General features: G+C 42.1%; 1 protein-coding gene across 4 annotated transcripts in view; it reads right to left on the reverse strand.

The window, feature by feature from the left end:
• Positions 1 to 21,883, reverse strand: part of prmt3 (protein arginine methyltransferase 3) — a 201,457-nt gene that overhangs the window by 45,023 nt on the left and 134,551 nt on the right. For all 4 annotated transcript variants that reach the window (XR_007263981.1, XM_048607177.1, XM_048607179.1 and 1 more), the window contains 2 exons: positions 19,754 to 19,804; positions 17,249 to 17,336 (listed from right to left, as the gene is read on the reverse strand). Coding sequence is in view for 3 of the 4 variants with exons in the window: in XM_048607177.1 (XP_048463134.1) it covers positions 17,249 to 17,336; positions 19,754 to 19,804 (139 nt within the window). In the remaining variant the exon portion in view is untranslated. The remainder of the gene's footprint in view (positions 1 to 17,248; positions 17,337 to 19,753; positions 19,805 to 21,883) is intronic.

Here is a 21,883-nt window from a genome sequence, read left to right on the forward strand (position 1 = left end):
CATCTGCCTACTAACCTTTTGTGACATGCACTAGAACATGTACATCCCTCTGCCACCTTGGAATTGTGCAGGCATTCTCCGTTTAATAAATATTCTGCTTTTTTTATTCTCCCATATTACACTCCATCTGCCAGATTTTTGCCCACTCACTCAACCTATCAACATGTAATTTTCTAAGCAGATTCTACCTTAAATTAAAAATCTTTAGTTTTATATTGTTTTGAATTGATAGCCAGTTCGGTATATATTCCTTTTCATGACATAATATCTATTTTGAGCGCTAAGTAATTAATTTAGACTATTGTCTTGGATTGGTTATTCCACACCTTCTATGTACCTGTTAGGGATGAGTCACAGAGTGAATGGCACCTACTCCTTCCCAATCCAAACTTGCCTCAAAAACCATCACAGGATGTTAAACACCAACCGAACAAGTAAGCATCCCTTACAGACAGAAGCATTAAGCATTATTAACATGTCAGACTGTTGGCCTTTCAAGAGAACTGGAGACCTGAAATCTTCATCGATACTGCCTGACCTACTGAGTGCTTCCAGCAGAATTGTTTTGCTTCTGTTCCAGATTTTCAGCATCGGTAGCATTTTGTTTTTGCACGGTAAATGTCTATGCTGCAAGAAATGACTTCCTTTGGGACTCACATGCAAGGCAAGTAGCAAAATGAATGCAACAATCTAGGGACAGGCAGTAAGTGCTGGCCAGCAAGTGATGCCTATGTCCCACAAAATGAATAAATTTTAAAAAAAGGTGTGCTCTCTTTAGAAAGAGAATTGGCCTTGAAGGAATCAGAATGGTGGCAGAGTTTAGTCCGAGTGGAACACTTATAATCAAGTCCAGGACAAGACTAAAGATTTGGACTTGGACTTTTATCAAAATCCACGCCCATTTGGATTTAATTTGGAATACACTTTCTTTTCATTTGGCAAAAACCAAAGCTGCTGCATAGAACTGGGATTTGTATTTCTTTACAGTAAACTGTGTCAGAAATGGAAGATATATTCCCATTGAAGGGAAGAGACAAATGTCACAAAACCATTAATCCAACCGAATTTTAATCAACAATTTGGAACCATTCAAATCAAATCACTTATGACTAATTGAAACTCCCAGATTTAACACATTTAAACATGCAATGCAAATCAAACAAAAGATTTATACTGAATCAGTCAGCGACACGTTTTGGATGCTGCTTCCATCCACTAACAGCCAAATTCCCATCTCAAGTTAACTTGGCCTGAATCCACCACAGATCAATGCTCTACACAATCAGAGTCTAAGTAATGATTGCAATATTGAAGTGGAACAGGTTTTAATCTGTTTGTTTTTAAGTTACTGTGCCTTTTTCATGTGACTTATGGGATTGTAGGGATTAACTAACATTACCAACCCAGTGATAGAGATAACTAAGGGAACAGTGACTGAGACGCTGTTGAAAATTGTCAATCTGTATGAAATTTACAGAACATTGTTGATGCTGGGCTAGGATAAGCAGCAATATCATTTTATATGGTTAACAGATTAATAACATGTGACAAAGTCGTATCAAATGATAGCAGAGGCTGGATTGTATGGGGTTCTATGATCCCGACATATGCCCAAATATGGGGAGGAATTCCCATATTACTGAGCAGCTAGACAATCTGATTGGCCGATGACACTCCAGTCCTCGCATCACCAAGTTGGAGTGGTGGTCAGTCCCTGATGAGAAGTTGGGAGGGCTCTAGGGAAGGGAGGAGGTTATGGAGAAAGGGAGGGATGTAGATGCTGGAGGAGGTTACAGAGATAAGGAGGGTGCAGAGGCAGAAGGAGGTTGAGAGATAGAGAGGACTCCAGGGGACAGAGGAATTTATGGAGAAAGGGAGGGATTTATGTGCTGGAATGAGGATACAGAGATAGGGAGAGAAAGAAAACAGCCTTGGGTGACTGTCTGTGTGGAGTCTGCACATTCTCCCTGTGTCTGCGTGAGCTTTGTCTGGATGTTCCGGTTTCCTCCCACAACCTAAAGATGTGCAGATTAGGTGGATTGGCCATGCTAAATTGCCCGTACTATCCAGGGATGTGTAAGCTAGGTGAATGAGTCATTGAGGGTAGGAGGGTGGGTCTGGGTGGGATAATCTTCAGAGGGTCGATGTGGACTTGATGGGCTGAATGGCCTGCTTCCACACTGTAGGGATTCTATGATTCTATGAAGTGCTGACAGAGGCTGGACTGCAGGTTGCTAAGTTTGGAGTATTGGGAGGGCCTGGTTGGTAGGTCCAAATAAGGAAGGTAGAGAAGATGGGATGGGTGGACCTGAGAATTAGATTATTAATTCAGACACCAACATAGAATAAAATTGTAGAGTCCAAACTGGAGACCCCATTGAGCATGATTGTAGATAAGACGAATGCAGAGTTGCAAATGTGAAACCTATCCTCAAAAATGCTACCTCGAGTAATTTAACATCGATTTATTGCTGCATGGGAGGTTTAAAGGGGAGGCATAACCATGGCAGATGATGACTCCTGGAGATAAGCTATAAGAGATCTTCCCTGAAACTAGTCTGACAGAAACATACTCAGTAGAAGCTGCTTCGCACCCGCTTTGGCACAGGTCTCGCCCTGCTATGGGTAAAATAGCAGTCGGTGGACGAAATGATTAAGTGGGCTGAATTTGCCACTTAAGGGCCTCACAATAGGCCCAGGAGTGAGTAAGCCTCCTGGTGTATTTACCATTCCCTGTAAATTGGGAGGTTGGTTGATGTAGGTGGTACAGTGGCCGACTGGCCACACAGTGCATTTTATAAGCCGTGCCTGCCTTCAAACACAGCTGTGGAGAGCTGTGCAAATTCCAGGAATACGTTTGACAATTGGAAGGCAGATTTAATTCAAAGCAATGCTGTGCACCTGAAAGTTCTGGTATAGGTGAGGTACATTTATCTTATAAGTAGGGGCCCTCTCGTGGCACAGTGGTCGTGTCCCTACCGTGGTCAAGGAGACCTGGATTCAAGTCTTACCTTCTCCAGGGGTGTGTAAAAACATCTCTGAACAGGTTGATTAGGAAAAATAGGTTAAATAAAAAAAGAAAGTTTGCAAACTGTAAATTTATCTTGTATACTTGTTCCGACGGGGACTGGGTAATATCAATGGACAGTAGAGGGCTTGTCAATTCTCATCAAACTAGTGCAAACAAAATCAAGGAAATCAGGGCATGATACAATTTACTTACACTTGAATTTCCTCAAAGTTTTGTTCTAGAAATTGGCAATGTGCTAGAATTAGGCTATTAATTTGGATACAAATGTAGACATTTCGGACACAGTGACCATTTTGCAGAACACCTCCAGTCCGTGTGCAAGCATGACACTGACCTTCCTGTAGCCAGTCACTTTAACACAGCATCCTGCCCGCATGCCCACTTGTCTCTCCTTGGCATGCTGCAATACTCCAGTGATTCACAGCTCAAACTGGAGGAACAACATCTCATCTTCAGACTGGACACTTTACAACCTTCTGGGCTCAATATTGAATTCAACACCTTCAAATTGTGAACCAACTCCCACTTCTTCCTATTCTTTTAGCTTTGCATGTTACATTCCCTGTCACCGTATCCTCTCTTCCCTCCCACCCATTCCAATGGGGCTGTCTGTTCTTACCAGTCTGGCAGTTACACACAACATTGTGTCTCACATTCCGATCACTTAATCTGAACTATCGACATTGTTCCTGCCCCAGCACTCCAACACCATTACATAAATGCTGACCCGTCCACACTTCACTTCAGCTGTGATGAAGAGTTATCTAGACTCAAAACATTAGCTTGCTTTCTCTCCATTGATGCTGCCTGACCTGCTGTGATCTCAAGCATTTTTTGTTTTCAATTTAGGTTTCAGGATCAGCTGTCATTTCCTCTCACATTGCTGTGGGTTTGGAGTCACATATAGGCTGGTGATTTCCTTCCCTAAAGAGCATTAGTGGACCACATTTTTTATTTAATACCAATTGACAGTGGTTACACGGTCAGCATTAAGCTTGCTTTCTTTTCTTCCCTCCAGATTTAAAAAAAAAATTGAATTCAATTTTCATCAGCTGCCATCTGAACCCATGCTCTCAGAACATCACTACCCTAGTGACATTACCACCCCTTCACCACCTTCCCCACAAAACCTTATAAGCAAAGCACAACACTTTTTTTTATTCGTTCACAGGATGAGGGTGTTGCTGGCTCGGCAGCATTTATTGCCCATCCCTAATTGCCCAGAGGGTAGCTAAGAGTTAACCACATTGCTGTGGGTCTGGAATCACATATAGGCCAGACCAGGTAAGGGTGGCAGTTTCCTGCCCTAAAGGACATGAGTGAACCAGATGTTTATTTCCAACAATCCTCGATGGATTCATGGTCATCATTAGACTCTTACTTCTAGATTTTTATTGAATTCAAACATCACCATCTGCCATGGCGGGATTCGAACCCGGGTCCCCAGACCATTACCTAGGATTTTGGATTAACAGTCCGGTAATAATACCACTGGGCCATTGCCTCCCCCAGTGACCACATTACAGGAAGGGCGTAGCTCCGAGGAGAGATTGGAGAGGTTTGGGTTGTTTTCCTTGGAAGAGCGAAGGCTGAAGAGTGACATGACTGAGGTACACAAAATTGTGAGGGGCAGAGATACAGTAGACAGGAGGAAGAAGAGTTGACAAGAGTTGGCTGGGAGTTAAGAAACCAGGGGTGATACTGTAGATTCAAGCTAAGTACCTGATGGGTTAGAGGGGACATGAGGAAAAATGTTTTTATGCCATGGGTGGTGGGTGTTTGGAATTCGCTGCCCGAGTTGGTGGTGGAGGCAGTAAACTCCTTTAAAAGTAACCCGGGTCCCGACCTGAAATGTCAACTCTCCTGCTCCTCTGATGCTGCCTGGCCTGCTGTGTTCCTCCAGCTCCACACTGTGTTATCTCTGGGTTTGTACCTTAAGTGTTGTAAGTGGCTACGGGCCATGTGCAGGAAGATGTGATTAGAAAGTGCACCTGGTTGTCTTTGGGTTAGCAAAGTTTGGGTGAGCCTTCCTCAGAAAGGATGATGTCTGCGAAAACGTCAGTTTATATGCAGAAAAAATGGGAAGGGGATGGGGTAGGGAGTAAGTGATAGGTTAGAGCCTAAAGAGAGAGAAGTGCAGTTGGACAGACAAAGAATTGATAACGATCAGCCTGGGAGGGTGAATAGTTGTTAATGGGGACTATTAGTAACCAATAACAGGTGGTTGCTCATTGCCTGCTACTTTAACGCACCATCCTGTTCCCTGACCAACATGTCTGTCTCTGGCTTGCTGCAGTGTTCCAGCGAAGCTCAATGCAAGCTAGAAGAACCTCACTTTTCGCTGGGGACCCTGCAGCCCTCCGGACTCAATATCGAGTTCAATAATTTTAGGGCCTAAACTCTTCCACGTCCCAACCCCCTACCCCACACACCAGTACTTGTTACCACATAAAAACCGAAAGAACTGCGGATGCTGTAAATCAGGAACAAAAACAGAAGTTGCTGGAAAAGCTCAGCAGGTCTGGCAGCATCTGTGAAGGAAAAACAGAGTTAATGTTTCAGGTCTGGTGACCCTTCATCAGAACACATTGTTACCACATAGCCTGCCATCACACACTATCTGTTATTAGTCACTATTAGTCACTATTAGTCCCCATTAACAACTATTCAACCTCCCAGCCTGATCATTATCAACTCTGTCTGTCCAACTGCTCTTCTCTCTCTTTAGGCTCTATATACTATTGTTTACTCCCTACCCCATCCCCCTCCACTTTTATCTGCATATAAATTGACGTTTTCCCAGCCACCATCAGTTCTGAGGAACGGTCACCAATGCTGCCAGACCTGCTGACCTTTTCCAGCAACTTTGTTTTTTTCCATAAAAAGTATGAACATATTTCATATTTGCACCTGGTTATTGTCACTGAAAACATCGATTTAAAAAATGCTATTATCCAAACATATCAACCAAATACACCTGAAGACCAGAGAAAATACACGTCATCCTGGGTTAAAGAAAGGATAGTGCCCACACCTGTGGTGGCACACAATAGGGGATCCCACTTCATGACCCTGTCAAAATGCCACTCAATGCTCCGGGAATAGGAGCCACAGTAGAATTGGGCCAAACATTCTACAATAAAATTCCTCAACCACTTTCTCTTCTGCAATGTAAATTATCAGAATGAAGTTTTTACTGATTTGTTACAATCCCCCTAGAAACTGATGACTTTTTGCAAAGAAATTCAAGTTTCTGGCTCATGGCTAAACAAACAGCATGACACAAAATTTCACGTATTAAGACGCTTGTTATAACAAACGGACTTAAAGTACTATCAATAATACACAGTTTCTGTAGATTAACTGATCCTTTAAACTACAGGATTTTTTAACACAAACATCAAAACCCACTGTCAGGAAGTTTTTAAGTAGATAATTGGATTCACTTACAATGAGTCTAAACGGATTTTGGCTCCCAAAGATTTATTTTTAATCATTTCCTTTCTTAGCTTGAAAATCCTTAATTCCAGAAGCAACTTTCATGGTGTGCATTTTTGTGGCGATTTCTCCATCCAGCTAAAGCTAGGCAAATCTTCCGGCCTCATTTTAACTCCCCATTAATAACTTTCCAACTGAGTGGGAGTTCCCACTCATATTCTTGCTTCCTGTAGCCCATCTCCCTCACCTGATAGGCTATATGTGTCTGAGAGTTTTCAGGGATATCATTTCAACTTTTCACTTCTCAAAGCCCATTTTCATACCAATGTGAATCACATGGGCGTTGTATCCAGTGAGAGCTATGGAGGAGCTTCCATGCAAGTCGAACACTCTTTCGTCTCAGACATAAAAGAACAACTTAAAGCAGAGGTTTTACAACCTGACATTCTCAACAATTCTCTGGGGTCTTTAGAGACTCTCAATCTATCCACTATTAGCACACATGCACTGGCATGATCTCCTAATGGAAATACCATTCTTTCCAGTGAAACAAACTGGGGTCCCTTCAATCTCTATTAATCAAATCATCCAGGCAGTCTTCAAAACTGATCCTGTGGCCCTCTAAATTATAAATATAGACCCATATTAAAATATTCTATAAAAATCATAATTGTGACAATCCTTCTTGTGTTGATTATGATTTGGTTCATGCTGGGTGGGGCTCAGAAATGCTTATTTTTGACAAACATCTGAACTTTTAACTCTCAGGTTAGCGTATCTGATTGGATTCCCAGTGACTCAGGCAAACGTAGGAATAAGGCAGACTTGGGTTATCCCCTCAACAGCTACAACTTGCATTCAACATAGTAAAATGTTCTCAGACACTTTGCAGGAGTGTGGTTTGACATGAAGATGTTACAGCGGGTGACTTAGTCACAGTTTTACTGAGGACAGAGAGATAGAAAGGCTTAGGAAGGGAGTGCCAGAGTTTGAGTTATTGGAAGCAATATTGCCAACGGTGGAATGATTAATATTGTGCCAGAACCAGAGGAATATCAAGATCTGGGAGAGGTCTAGGAAGATACAAAGATAGGCAGATGCATGGTCACGTTGAGATTTGAAAACAAGAATGAAAATATTAAATTCAAGATGTTGCAGCATTGTGGAATCATGCCATTTGCAGAATATCACAATAACCTGTGAAAGAACTGTACCTTACACTCAACAGCGATACATAGGCTGTAAAACCTGATGAAATTCTCTTTCTTTTTACATGCTGTCATAAATCTAGATTTGGGTTAGTTTAAAAACATTAAGAACTAGGAGGGGGAGTCGAATATTCAGCCGCTTGAGCCTGCTTTGCTATTTAGTATGATCATGACCTCATTTCAGCCTCAAGTCCACTTTCCTGCCCATTCTCCATAACCCTTCAACCTATTACTCTGTCTATCCGTCTACAAAAATCTGTCTATCTGCTCCTTAAGTTTACTCAATATCCTGGCATCCAACGCTTTCTGGGGTAGTGAATTCCACAGATTCACAACCCTAAGGGAGAAGTCATTTCACCTCATCTCTGTTTTAAATCTGCTACCTCTTATCCCATAACGCTGACATCATTCACTGGGAATCCGATCAGAAATGCTGACCTGAGAGTTAAAAGTTCAGATGTTTGTAGAAAATAAGCATTTCTGAGCCCCATCCAGCATGCCCCACAAGGAGAAACATCAACATGATGTCAACTTCAGCATTTTATCTATTCTTCAATCATTCACAGGAAGTGGGTATCACTTGCTAAGTCAGCATTTATTGCCCATCCCTAATTGCCCAGAGGGCAGTTAATAGTCAACCACATTGCTGAGAGTCTGGAGTCACATGTGGTACAGATCAAATAATAATGGCAGTTTTCTTTCCTAAAGAACACTAGTGAACCAGATGGGTTTTTACAACAATTAACAATGATTTCAAGGATTATCATGAGAGTCTTAATTCTAGAGTTGTACTGAATTCAAATTCCACCATTGGCCATGACAAGATTTGAACACAGGTTCCCAGAACACTTACCTGGGTATTTGGATTAATAATTTCATGATAATATCACTCGGCTATCACCTCCCCTTATATACCTCAGTTATATCTCCTCTCATTCTTCTAAACTCTTGAGAGTATAGGCTTGAAGTCCTCAATTGCCCTTCAAAAGACATGCCTTTCATCTTTGGAGTCAATTTAGTGAATCTTCTCTGAACTGCCCCCAGCGCAATTAATCATTTCTCAAGTAAGGGAATCAAAACAGCAATCCAGATCACCACGGTAATCCAGGTGCAGTCTAGTTTAGCTGCTGCAAAGAGTTTTACTGAGTATTAAATATAGTCCAGAGAACTGCAAGGTTTCATCAAAAATATGTGAGGAAGAGACACTGCAGGACACCACTACGGTGTACCAGAGAGTCTGAGTACAACTGTTTGATGAGAGCACTGGGTTTCATTGCATTAATGAGCAACATGACGTATATAGAAGAAAGCGAGAGGCAAAAATCTCCCAGTTGGTGGCCTTTAAATTGCATGACAGCAAACTGCTTTCTCAGTTATTTTCAAAGCACCACAAAAAATGCAAGCAAAAGCAATTTATAATGCATTCTTTGAAATCAGATCGTGGACAACAAAGAAGTCAATTTGATGACACAAACTGCACCGTTGAGATCCGATGGAGATTCAGTTTCTTCTAGCAAATGGTCACTTGCAACTCCATAGCATGGTGTCATTTGAAATTAATTCGATAGCCTCAGGCCGACCTCACCACTGGACCATAAAATTAAGTGGGAGAAGGGTTATTTCATTGATGGGAGGTCAAGTCAGGAGAAAATGATGTCAGCAGAGGAATTATAAATACAACGTGTGTGAGGCACAAAAACAGCTCCCCTGTTTCTGTGGTCCATTAGTCAATTGCACATGCACTCAGGAAGAGGGACATATAGCATTCAAATCCGAAAGCTATGCAAGAAAGTTTGCCAGAGATTGGAGGAATGAAGGTAGACCTAAATGTGTACACTTGTGTACTTTTAAGCTGAATTTGCAGGAACAGCTGAAGGTACAAAGCAATCATTTTCAAAGCATAAAACACACACAGACTGGTGATGGCACAAGAAAAAAATTCTCCCCCCCAGCACCATTAATTACAGACTAACAATTGGAGACATTAGTCTTGTGGCCCAGCTAAACTAGACTGCACCTGGATTACTGTGGACAGTTTTGGTCCCCTTACTTGAGAAAGGATGTAATTGCTCCCCCCAACAGAAACTTATCAGGATATTGCCAGAATTTTAGCCCTGAGGCAAGATTGGAAGGGCTTGATTTCTTTGGAAAAGAGAGATTTAACAAATTTGTGTAAAAATTAAGAGGCACTTAAATTGAGTAGCTAGCATCAAGTTATCTCCCTTAAAAGCTAGGTCAACAACCAGGAGCCAGAGTTTAATTAGGAGAAGGATTATCAAGGAATCAATGAGGTTTTATTAACAGCTGGATGGTGTGGGTGGTTTGGAGCTCACTGCCTGAAAAGGTGGTAGAGTTAGAAACTCATATTGCATTTATTCAAAACAAAAACAGTTGGAGGTGCACTTGAGGTAACGGTAACATCAGGATTCTGGAGCAAAAGACAGAAGGTGAGATGATGTTTCTCACACCAATGCAAATAGATTAGGTCAACCGATTGTCTTCAGCATCTAAAGGAGATGTTTCCATGCTATTTTTTTCAGAATCTTAGTGGGAGGAAGAGAAACATTTGGCTCTCAGGATTTGCAGAAAGCAGTTCGGTAGATCTGTAGACATTAAATGTGGAAATGAATTCTAACCTGGGGTTGAAAACTTAGTCGGGCCATAATAGCTAGCATTCAATCATTAAACAGTAATGGGTGAACCCATGAGGAATCAGGTTAGAGCAAACAGAGACAAGCTATTCTTATCTGTGGAAGGATCAAAAACCAGAGGACACTGATTTAAAATGACGAGCGAAAGGAGAAATGACAATGTGATGAAAAATATTTGAACCAGAGAGCGGCTAGAGCCCAGAATGTGCATGATGACCGTGAAGCCATTGTCATAGAATCACAGAATCTCTACAGTGTGGAACCAGGCCATTCGGCCCAGCAAGTCCACACCACCCCTCCAAAGAGCATCAATTGTCCAAAAAACACATCTGGTTCACTAATGCCCCTTAGGGAATAAAAGTGCTATCCTTACCTGGTCTGGCCTACATGTGACTCCAGACCCATAACAATGTGGATTGACTCTTGACTGGCCTCTGGAAAATTAGGGATGGACAACAAATGCTGGCCTAGCCAGTGATGCCCATATCCCATGAACGAATTAAAACAAAAGAAAAACTTCCAACCATGCTGCAAAGAAACTCTTGTGATGAATTGCACCAACACTTTTGCTAATTCTTTCATTGAATGTGGATGTTATTGGCAAGGCCAGCATTTCTGATCTCTCTAGCTTGCTAGGCCATGGGTCAGCCACATTGCTGTGGGTCTGGTATCTCATGTAGGTCAGAGTGAGTACAACAGCAGATTTCCTTCCCATAATAGCATTCATAAACCAGCAAGGTTTTAAATACAATCCTTGATAGGTTCCTGGTCACCAATCTGAAACTAGCTTTCAACTGGGTTTCTGCCAGGTGACCAGTAAAGTCTTGGGTGGTGTTGTAGAACAGAGGGACCTAGGGGTTCAGGTTCGTAATTCTTTGTCTACAAGACTATGAACGGCATGGACAGACTGGACAGTCAGAAGCTTTTTCCCCAGCGTGGAAGGGTCAGTTACCAGGGGGCATAGGTTTAAGGTGCAAGAAGCAAGGTTTAAAGGTGATGTACGAGGCAAGTTTCTTATACAGAGGGTGGTGCCTGGAACTCGCTGCCAGGGGAGGTAGTGGAAGCAGATACTATAGTGACTTTTAAAGGGCATCTTGACAAATACATGAATACAATGGGAATAGAGGGATACGGTCCCCGGAAGGGTAGGGCATTTTAGTTGTGATGGGCAGCATGTTGGTGCAGGCTTGGAGGGCTGAAGGGCCTGTTCCTGTACTGTAATTTACTTTGTTCTTTGTTCTAATGAGAGGAAACCCATGCAGACACAGGATGAATGTGCAAACGCCACACAGACAGTCACCCGAGGGTGGAATCAAACCCGAGTCCCTGGTACTGTGAGGCAGCAGTGCTAACCACTAAGCCACTGTGCCACCCCCTTATATGAGGGAACTAAATGTAATGTGTCAAAATTTGCAGATGACACCAAGCTGGATTGGAAGGGTGAGCTGTGAGGAGGATGCAGAGATATTTCAGTGTGATTTGGACAGGCTGAGTGAGTGGGCAAATGCATGGCAGATGCAGTATAATGTGGTTAAATGTGAGATTTGGCAGCAAAAAAACAGGAAGGCAGATTATTATTTGATTGGCTGTAAACTGAGGCAGGGGAATGTTCAACGGGATCTGGTTATTCTCGTGCACCAGTCTCTGAAAGTAAGAGTGCAGATGCAGCAGGCAGTAAAAAAGGAAAACTGTACATTGGCCTTCATAGCAAGAGGAGTAGAGTTACAGGAATAGCGATGTCTTGCAGCAATTATCAGGGTGTTAGTGAGGCGACATCTGGAATATGGTGTGCAGTTTTGGTCTCATCTGGGGATGGATGTTCGCTATAGGAGGAGTGCAGCAAAGGTTTATCTAATTGATTCCAGGGATGGCAGAACTGACGTATGACGAGGAATTGAGTTGGTTAGGAGTGTAACTATTGAAGTTTAGAAGAATGGTGTAGCGGGGTGGGGGGGTAGTAAATATCACAGAAACCTATAAAATTCTAACAGGACTGGACAGGTTAATGCAGGAAGGATGTTCCTGATGGTGGAGGAGTCCAGGACCTGGGGTCATAGTTTAAGGGTAAAGGTTAAATCTTTTAGGTCTGAGATGAGTTGAAATTCCTTCACCCAGAGAGTGGTGAGCCTGTGGAATTCACTGCCACAAAAAGCACTTGAGGCCAAAACATTGTGTACTCTCAAGTGATTTCATTCTGTGGCCAAAGGGATATGGAGGGAGGGTGGGATTAGGGAATTGAGCTCGATGATCAGCCATGATCATATTGAACGGTAGAGCAGGCTCGAAGGGGTCGAATGGCCCACTCCTACTCCCATCTTCAATGTTATAATAACTTTTGAAGCGAGTGAGATGATCAGCAGTTCACGCTGGACAGACCGCAAATAGCCAACAATCCCAGCTGATGCAGCCTTGTTTTAAGAATAGTCCTGACCTGAGAAAATTCACAGCCTCAATGTTACTGCAGTAAAGTGTGTTACTGTGTGGACTTGCTTCTCAACAGCCCACAGAAATCACTGCATGAACGTACAATTGATTTGGATTGCCATAACACTGACCAACAGCAAGTCAGCAATCATCAAAATCTTTTTCAAACACGTCAAACCTAAACCGCCTAGTCCATCAAGCCTAAAGAATAAACAAGTGTGTCAAACATTTGTCAACCATTCCGACAATGACATGTGAAGGACAATGTGGAATTGCAAATAAAGCATAGGTCTGGGGATATGGGGGTTGGTTAATGGTGGAAATCATAACTTACGTCAAAGTTACAGTTCAGGTTAAGCATTAAAGTACAATAAGTAGGTTTAATTAATATATAAACCCCGCCTTTCAGAATGCAGCTGTGTGCCTGTTAGCAGCCTGAGGGAATAGCACATTTATTTTCCAAAGAACTTCAACATGAATTCCTGGAAAAATACAGGCAATAAAGACATAATCACAAGCATTTGCTCCTTAGATTTGGCTGCCTGGTACATTTCTAGAAGGTATCCTCCTAGCAAGAATTAACAGGACCTGCATTATATCAGGGCTAAGTAGAGCAATTTGTCAATGTCATCTTGATGTAATATGAGGGATTTTTTTTTGCAGCTCTGGTGCTCTCATATGCAGGAGTGCAGAGTCTTGCTGGGGCTTAGCTGCGTCATTCCACTCCTATCTTATGCCTCTGGCTGTAGGTACAATGCACTGTACGTTTTGCTGCATGCAGATTAACAGAGAATTGAAATTCATGAAGAAGTCAGCAGCGGTTGGTTAAATTTGCACACTAGGCCTGCAAGAAACATCTCTCATGCTCCCTGAGTGACGCAGGCTGTTAGAGACCCTCACGCAAAATACTCTGAAGAAGCATCAATGGATGAAAGGTGGTGTTGCAGAGAATGCTACGCATGCATCACTAAACAAGGGGCTTTTGGGATCTTGCTGCAAGCAGGGATTTTCCCAAGACACCGTACAAGCAGAAAGCCAATGAACGATGTAAAATCTCAATTAAATGCCTAATGCCACAAGAGACAATTTCAGATCAAAGCTGGTGCTTTAGAATGGAAAAGGTTACTTGCAGTGTACATGTACAATTTTAAAGCTAGCTCTACAATTATATTACAGAAAATGCACTTTGAAATTCGAAGCCCGACTATTGAAAATTATGTGCTAATAAAATTATTGAAGGATTTAAAGAAAAGGATCATGTCATAAGCTCCTTATGAACAAGTCCTGACTAAATATTCATGTAAAAATACTATGTTTTGCAAACATCTGGATTTGGATTTTTTGCCCTTTCACTGGTTAAAAATGATTCAGTTCATGGAACTAATCCAATTCCAGTGTGATTCAGAGTTTATTCCATATTTTGTTTCACTGCTTCTCAGACAAAACCTTTTCAAATAAAACTGATAAACATTGCACTATTTAGTCAACATACTGCAGTGTTCAAACAAATAATTCCATTCAGAGAGAAGAAAAACATTGATAACATGATTACCACAGTCGCGCAAGTATTTGACTTCTGGATATGAGAAGGAAACTGTTTTATTATTTATCTTATTTGTAAACGGGATGTGAACAATGAAGGCAAGACCAGCATTTGTTACCCATCCCCAACTGCCCTGGAGAAGGTGATGGTGAATTGCAAATTTTGCTCCAATTTGTTCTGTTCAAAACTGTCCGTGGTTCTGTTAATTCACATTTCTGGCTCGTGACAATGTGCTTCAAAGTGCAGCATTGTGTAACTTCAGACTTATGTCACCAACAAGCCTGAACTCCAATACAGTAAAGGACTATCCTCTGTATATCACAAAACATTGTGCTTGTCATTAAAAGGCTTGTTCTTCAGCGTCAATAAACAAGTAACATTTGCAGCTACTGTTCGTTTCTTTAAAACATTGTTTAAAAATGTTCAATAATATTAAATAATTTCTGACATTCAAGCAAAATAAGTGGGTTGATTGGCAATCTACTAAATGAATTATTAGAGACAGGTTTTCTGGCATGAAAGCAGCAATTAATCTCGTCTCAGTACATGTGCTGACACTTGACATTCTTTCTCTTCAACTCTCCTTTGAACTGTTGTTATCGATGAGTTACAAAGCATTTACAGGTCTCTGCCAGAGAAAGGACCTCCTGTATCTGTCACCAGGCTTGGCACAAATCAAATTTTCCCTTAACATAGTCATACGGCACAGAAACAGACTCTTTGGTCCAACCAGTCCATGCTGAATATAATCCCAAACTAAAGTAGTCCCACCTTCCTGCTCCTGGCCCATATCCTTCCAAACCTTTCCTACTTATGTACTTACCCAAATGTCTTTTAAACATTATAATTGTATCCACACATCCACCACTTCCTCAGGAAGTTCATTCCACACGTGAACCACCCTGTGTAAAAATTTGCCCCTCGTGTCTTTTTAAAATCTCTCTCCTCTCACCTTAAAAATGTGCCCCCTAGTCTTGAAATCCCCCATCCTAGGGAAAAGACAACTATATCACTTCTATCTACGACCCTCATGATTTTATAAAACACAAACACCTAAGCTTGATTAATGCATCAATATCGAAGCATTTTCAAGCTTGAAAGCTCAAAATAGACAAAATGTCAACAGAGAAAATTATTGCTTTTTGGCTGCACTGAAAATGGAAGGAAGTGAATGGGAAGCTAACACATGCAAGTGATTTACAAGTATTTGAGTGAGAAGGTAGGAGTGAAAGAGGGCCAACACTGTCATAATCAAAAGGGGAAGATCCCCTTACCAAGAAGTTCTCTATCATCTTATTTAACAAAGAAAGTAGGAGAGTAGGCCATTCAGCACTTCCAGCTTGATCGTCCATGCAATATATTTCTGGATGGTCATCCAACTCAGTGCTCTGCTCCCTCAATCTCCCCAGACCTTATGATCCCTTCAGCCCCAAGAACTATGTCTACCTCCTTCTTGAAAACATCCAATGTTTTGGCCTTAACCACATTCTGTGGCAGAGAATTCCACATGCCCACCATTCTCTGAGTGAAGAAATTTCTGTTTTTCCCGTGCGAAATAGCCTACCCCATATCTTTAAACTGTGACCCTTGGTTCTGGACTCTGCTGTCACCTGCATCTACCCGGTCATGTCCTGTGAGAATTTTAAGTGTTCCTATGAGTTCCCCATATTCTTCTAAACTCTAGTGAATATAGCTCTAACCAATTCTGTTTCTCTTCCTTTGTCAATCCCGCCATCCCAGGAATCAATCTGGTAAACCTTTGTTGCTACAGTAACTTTTCTCAAGATTGGGAATAAAGTTATGAAAGAGGGATGGCTAGACAAAGTCTTGACCTATTTTTACATTACAGATCCCTGATAGATTTGTATATCTTCTTGGTCTAACACGAAATACAACTTTACTCATCAAGCATAAGCAGCATATATTGATAAAACAGAAACATCAATGATGGCACAAAAAATGTAAAAATAAGTTTAGTTTTGTTCATTTCATTCGAGAGATATTGGGCTTATTCACGTTAATAGTCAGAATGTTAGTCTGCTTTAAAGCTCAATTCAGACAGATGGAATTTGCCGAACTTCAGTCACAGTTTCTTTAAGACGTTGCATTTGATGAGGTTGAAAAGGACAGCGTCACTACCCTTCAGCTTTGAGTCTTAACCAGAGGGAATGTGGTCTGTTCATATCTGTCTATTTAATTCTTTTGATGCAATACAGAGATTTCTCAAGGTAAAACTCAAAGTGGAGGGCAGCTGGCTAAATCTTTCAACTGGCAGCGACCCAGGTTAATCTTTGAATACATGCCGAATGGTCATGGCTCATCATTCTGCTGGCACTTCTGCCATCATTCACATTGCTGCCATTCATACTGAAAAGTATCCAGTGTGTGTGCCAGCCAGCCCATCAAATTCATATAAAGCTGATTCTTAAAAGCAAGTCATAGCGATTATTAGAGAAAAACTCAAGACACTGTGCCTCCTGATGTTATCCATCACAACACTGCGTCTGATCTTAGCCAAAAAGCTAGGAGGCTTTATCATGTAGTGGTAATATCACTGGGGTGGTGGTAATGTACAGCCCTAGGCTAATGCTCTGGTGATGTGTGTTTAAAGCCTTAGCAGCTGATGAAATTTGAATTTGTAAAATATGGCATTAGAAAAATGTGTAGCCCAATGACGACCATGCTACAATTATCATAAAAACCCATCTAGGTCACTAATGCCTTTTAGGGAAAGTTACCTGCCATTCTTACCTGGTCTGGCCTCCATGTAACTCCTAACTCACAGCAATGTGAATAACTCTTAAATTCCCTCAGTTCAAGGAGAATTAGGGACAAACGAGAAAAATTCACCTTGCCACATCCTGTGTGAAAATAAACCATGACAACACCAAACCCAAGCACATTATGAATGCCTCAGCTCCGTATTTGGAAACATGCGGTAAACGTCAATTACCTTTTCTCACTGAGACTGGCTGCTCAAGGAGAAAAACAGTTTGCTTCCAGTGTGTTTCGGTGCTTCTTGGGCCAGTGGAGAACATGACCTGAAAGGGAGAGTTCAGAAGTACCCAGTGAACAGTAATGTTTGCAATGTACCGGCTCCATAGGAAATAGTGCCTCATAATAAAACAAAATCACAAACTGTTTACTACAACAAGCAGGTCTGCTCATTTTAAAAGTTTATATCTGAGCTAGGAGGACAGAGTATTTCCAGGACTGCCTCACTGTTTTGCTACTGTTGAAAGTTCAGCAAAGAATTAACCTCAAAGACTGATGTCTCTGCTTCATTTGACAGGGGTGACCTTATTGAAATATACAGGTTTCTTGGTGGACTTGACAAAGGTAGGTGTGGAAAGGTTGTTTCTCCTTCTGGGCAATTCTTTGGTTTTGTGAAGGGAAAATTATGTTTGACCAGTTTGTTGGAGTGCTTTGAGGAGATACTATGTGCAGTGGATAAAGGGAAACCAATTGTGGTCCTCAACTTAGACTTTCAGAAGGCATTTGTTAAAGTGCAACGTGCAAGGCTATCTCGGAAAATGAATGTTCACGCTATAGAGGATATTCTCATGTACAGATTTACTGGCTAGCAGGAAGCAGAGAGTAGGTGTAAATGGGTCTTTTTTAGCATTATCAAGATGCAATGAGTGGTGTACTTTGGTGCTCAGTGCAAGAAACTCAACAGTTTATAAATGACTTAGATGAAGGGACAGAAAGTGTGGTTGCCAAATTTTCTGATATCACAAATATAGGCAGGAAAGCAAGTTGTGAAGAGGACAAAAGGAGGGTACAAAAATATGTTACAGAAGCACATTACTGCAGATGCTGGAATCTGTACTGAAAACAAAAACTGCTAGAGATCGCAACAGGTCAGGCAGCATCTATGGAGAGAAAGCAAGCTAACGTTTCGAGTCTAGATGACTCTTCATCAGTGCTCAAAATTATGTTGATAGTTTGTGAGTGTGCAAAGATTTGGCAAATGGAGCATAATGTGGAAAATCATGAAGTTGTCCATTTTGACAGGAAGAATAGAAAAGAAACAAACGGTCTAAATGGTGAGAGGTGCAGAGTCTGGACATCTGGGAATGCTTGTGCATGAATCACTAAAGGTTAGTTAAAAAAAACAAAACCAATTGCAGATGCTGAAAATCAGAAACAAGAACAGAAATTGCTGGAGATACTCACCAAAAGGTTAGTATGTAGGGGAACATCAGGACCCAAAAATCAGGACTCTCAGGGAGGTGGGTGGAGCTCAGGTTGGCACTGGGGCTGCTATACTTAGGGTTGGGGGCATTGCAGTATCTGAGTTGGGGGAGGGGACTGAGTGCAGGGCCTGGGATAGGGGATGGGGATGGGGTGCAGTCTCTGGACTGATAGAGAGGGGTGGGGATGAGGTGCAGTGCCTGGACCAGGGGAGTGGGCACAGAGCCTGGGATGGGGTAAGGTCCAGGTCAGGGGCTTGGTCAGGAACCCGTGGCATGAGCAAAACCAGGGTGTGTGGTTTCTGTCTGTGCTTCTCATTAAGAAGGAATGTTTTCACCCTCAGATTGATGAAGGTCCACAATTCACTGCCTGGAAGGGCAGCAGAGACAGAAACTCTCATCACATTTAACAAATGAACAACAACCAGGGCTTGGGACAACCAGCTTGAAACTAAGACAAGGCTGACTCATTGGGTTTACAGCAAAACAAAAGACCCTTCAGCCCATTGTGTCTGCACTGGTCAAAAACAACCAGCTAATAATTCGGCTAGCACAGACACAATGGACAGAACTGCCTCCTTTTATGCCACAGATTTGCTGTGAACCAGCGAGCAGACACGGAGGTATTTTCCCTATGCAGGTTAATGATGAAGCTAATGATGGTTCAGGCAAATCCAATAGTGACTTTCAAAGGGTGACTGTATAGGGCACTGAAAAGGGATCAGAGATGGGAATGTGGGGAAAGAGTTGGGGAGTAAAACTGTTTGGCTGGCTGCCGCGGAAAGGCGGCCAACATCATCAAAGACGCATTGCACCCTGGTAATGACCTCCTACAACCTCTTCCGTCAGGCAAAAGATACAGAAGCCTGAACACATGCACCATCAGGTTCAGAAACAGCTTCTTCCCGGCTGTTATGGGACTGATGAGTGGAATCTCTAGCCCCAAATAAAGCTGATCTTGCTAACGTTGACCTTGCCTCATGCACGCCTTGTGTAATGTAACCTGTATGCCTCTGTGTAAGTCTTTTTGATCTGTACGTCCTTTGCTTACTATGATCTGCCTGTACCAATCGTAAACAAAGCTTTTCACTGCATTTTGGTACACGTGACAATAAATCAATCAATCAATCAATGTGGGCCAATTATCACTCTGCACAGCAAGACTCCATGAAAGCGCATCTTGTTAGGGAATCAGCTCTTGACAACTAAGTTGACAAACATCAGATTATTATAGTTGCACTCTGCCAAGCCAGGGTCCTCACCTTATTGCTGCAATTCTTCTCGAATGAAATATCAAAGTGTCCAGAAATTGCCTGAAAAAAAATCACAGCACTAAATCAAAAATCATAAGTGTGTTCACTTCTCTGAATAATCTGGCAGTGGTTGCAATGATTGGTTGATGCAGGCATTCACTTTGAGACTTGGATTTCACTACATTTGAAAAATGATTTTGTTATCCTTAGAGCTGCGATAAATATTTTATCATAAATACACTCATGCATCAACTTAAACGGTTTGTATGACATTTCTCCCAATGGATGACTGGAAACGCTAACTGTTACAAAGCAAAGAACAGCATCTCCCCAGAGAAACCTTCAAGCCCTGCAATCATTACTTGCATTTCTGTAGCGTCCTTAATCTTGAAAAACATCTGACGGCACTCCACAGGTGCGTTATGAGATCAACATGACATCGACCCAGTGGAGATGGCTAGCAAAATGTTGCTTACCTATGGAAAGATTACATCAGCCCAATAGGGAGTGCAACAATGCTTCAGCAACTAATTCTTGGGATGGAGGGAAAGATTAAATTAACTGGGCCTGGAGCTTAGGAGAATGTGAGGTGATCTCATTCAAATAAAGAAAATTCTTACAGGGCTCAACAATTTAGATGCAGAAAGGTTGCTAAGTTGTGGATCTATAATCAGGGGACACTGTCTGCGTAAGGGGCAGACCATTTAGACCTGAGATCATAGAATCCTTACATGTGGAAACAGGTCATTCGGTCCAACAAGTCCACACCGACTCTCTGAAGAGCAGCCCACCCAGACTCAACTCCCTACCCTATCTCTATAACCCTGCAGTTCCCATGGCCAGTCCACCTAATCTGCACATCTTTGGACTGTGGGAGGAAACCGGAGCACCCGGAGGAAACCCACACAGACACGGGGAGAATGCGCAAACTCCACACAGACAGTTGCCCGAGGATGGAATCGAACCCCGGTCCCTGATACTGTGAGGTAGCAGTGCTAACCACTGAGCCACCATGCCACCCAAGATGAGGAGGAACTTCTTCACTCCAAGGGTGCTGAACCTTTGGAATTCTCTACCATTTCAAAGGGAAGGTAGAATAAAAGTTTTTAAATTCATTCACGGGATGAGGGTGTCACTGACCAGGCAGCATTTATTGCCCATCCCTAATTACCCAGAGGGCAGTTATGAGTCAACCACATTGCTGTGGGTCTGGAATCTCATGTAGGCCAGACCAGGTAAGGATGGCAGTTTCCTTCCCTAAAGGACATTAGTGAACCAGATGGGTTTTCCGACAACCTCCAATGGATTCATGGTCACCATTAGACTCTTAATTCCAGATATTTATTGAATTCAAATTCCATCAGCTGCCATGGCAGGATTTGAACACAGGTCCCCAGAACATTACTTGGGTCTCTGGATTAACAGTCCGGTGATAATAACACTGGGCCACTGTCTCCCCTAGTTTGGTTTTGCTAAAATTGCACAAGGCACTAGTTAGACCACAGCTGGGGTACTGTGAACAGCTTTGGGACCCTAAACAAAGGAAAGATATACAATCTTTGGAAGCAGTCCACAGATAGTTCACTAGGCTGTCACCAGATATGGAAGAAAACTGAAAGAACTGCAGATGCTGGAAATCAGGAACAAAAACAAAGATGCTGGAAAAGCTCAGGAGGTCTGGCAGCATGTGAAGAAAAAAACTCAGTTCTAAGGAAGGGTCACCGGACCCAAAATGTTAACTTTGATTTTTTTCTTCATATGCTGCCAGACCTGCTGAGCTTTTCCAGCAACTTCAGTTTTTGTTCCAGATACGGAAGAATTGCGTTCTGAGGACAGGTTGAGTGGATTGGACCTGTACTCATTGGAGTTTGGAAGAGTGAAAGGCAATCTTCTGAGGGGATTTGACAAGGTAGATGTGGAAAGGTTGTTTTCCCTTGTTGAAGAGTATAGGATCAGAGAATGTAATCTCAGAATAAGGGGAAGACGGCAGATTTCCTTCTGTTGTTAAACAATAATTGACAAAAGTTATATAGTCACCATTAGAGTAGCATCTTTAAAATGCAAATGTCACCACCTGCCATGGTGGGATTAGTTTGGGGCTCTGGATTACCAGTCCAGTTACATTATCATTATACCCAC

This window comes from Rhincodon typus, chromosome 17 (genome assembly GCF_021869965.1).
Source record: "Rhincodon typus isolate 14 chromosome 17, sRhiTyp1.1, whole genome shotgun sequence".
Taxonomy (NCBI): Eukaryota; Metazoa; Chordata; class Chondrichthyes; order Orectolobiformes; family Rhincodontidae; genus Rhincodon; species Rhincodon typus.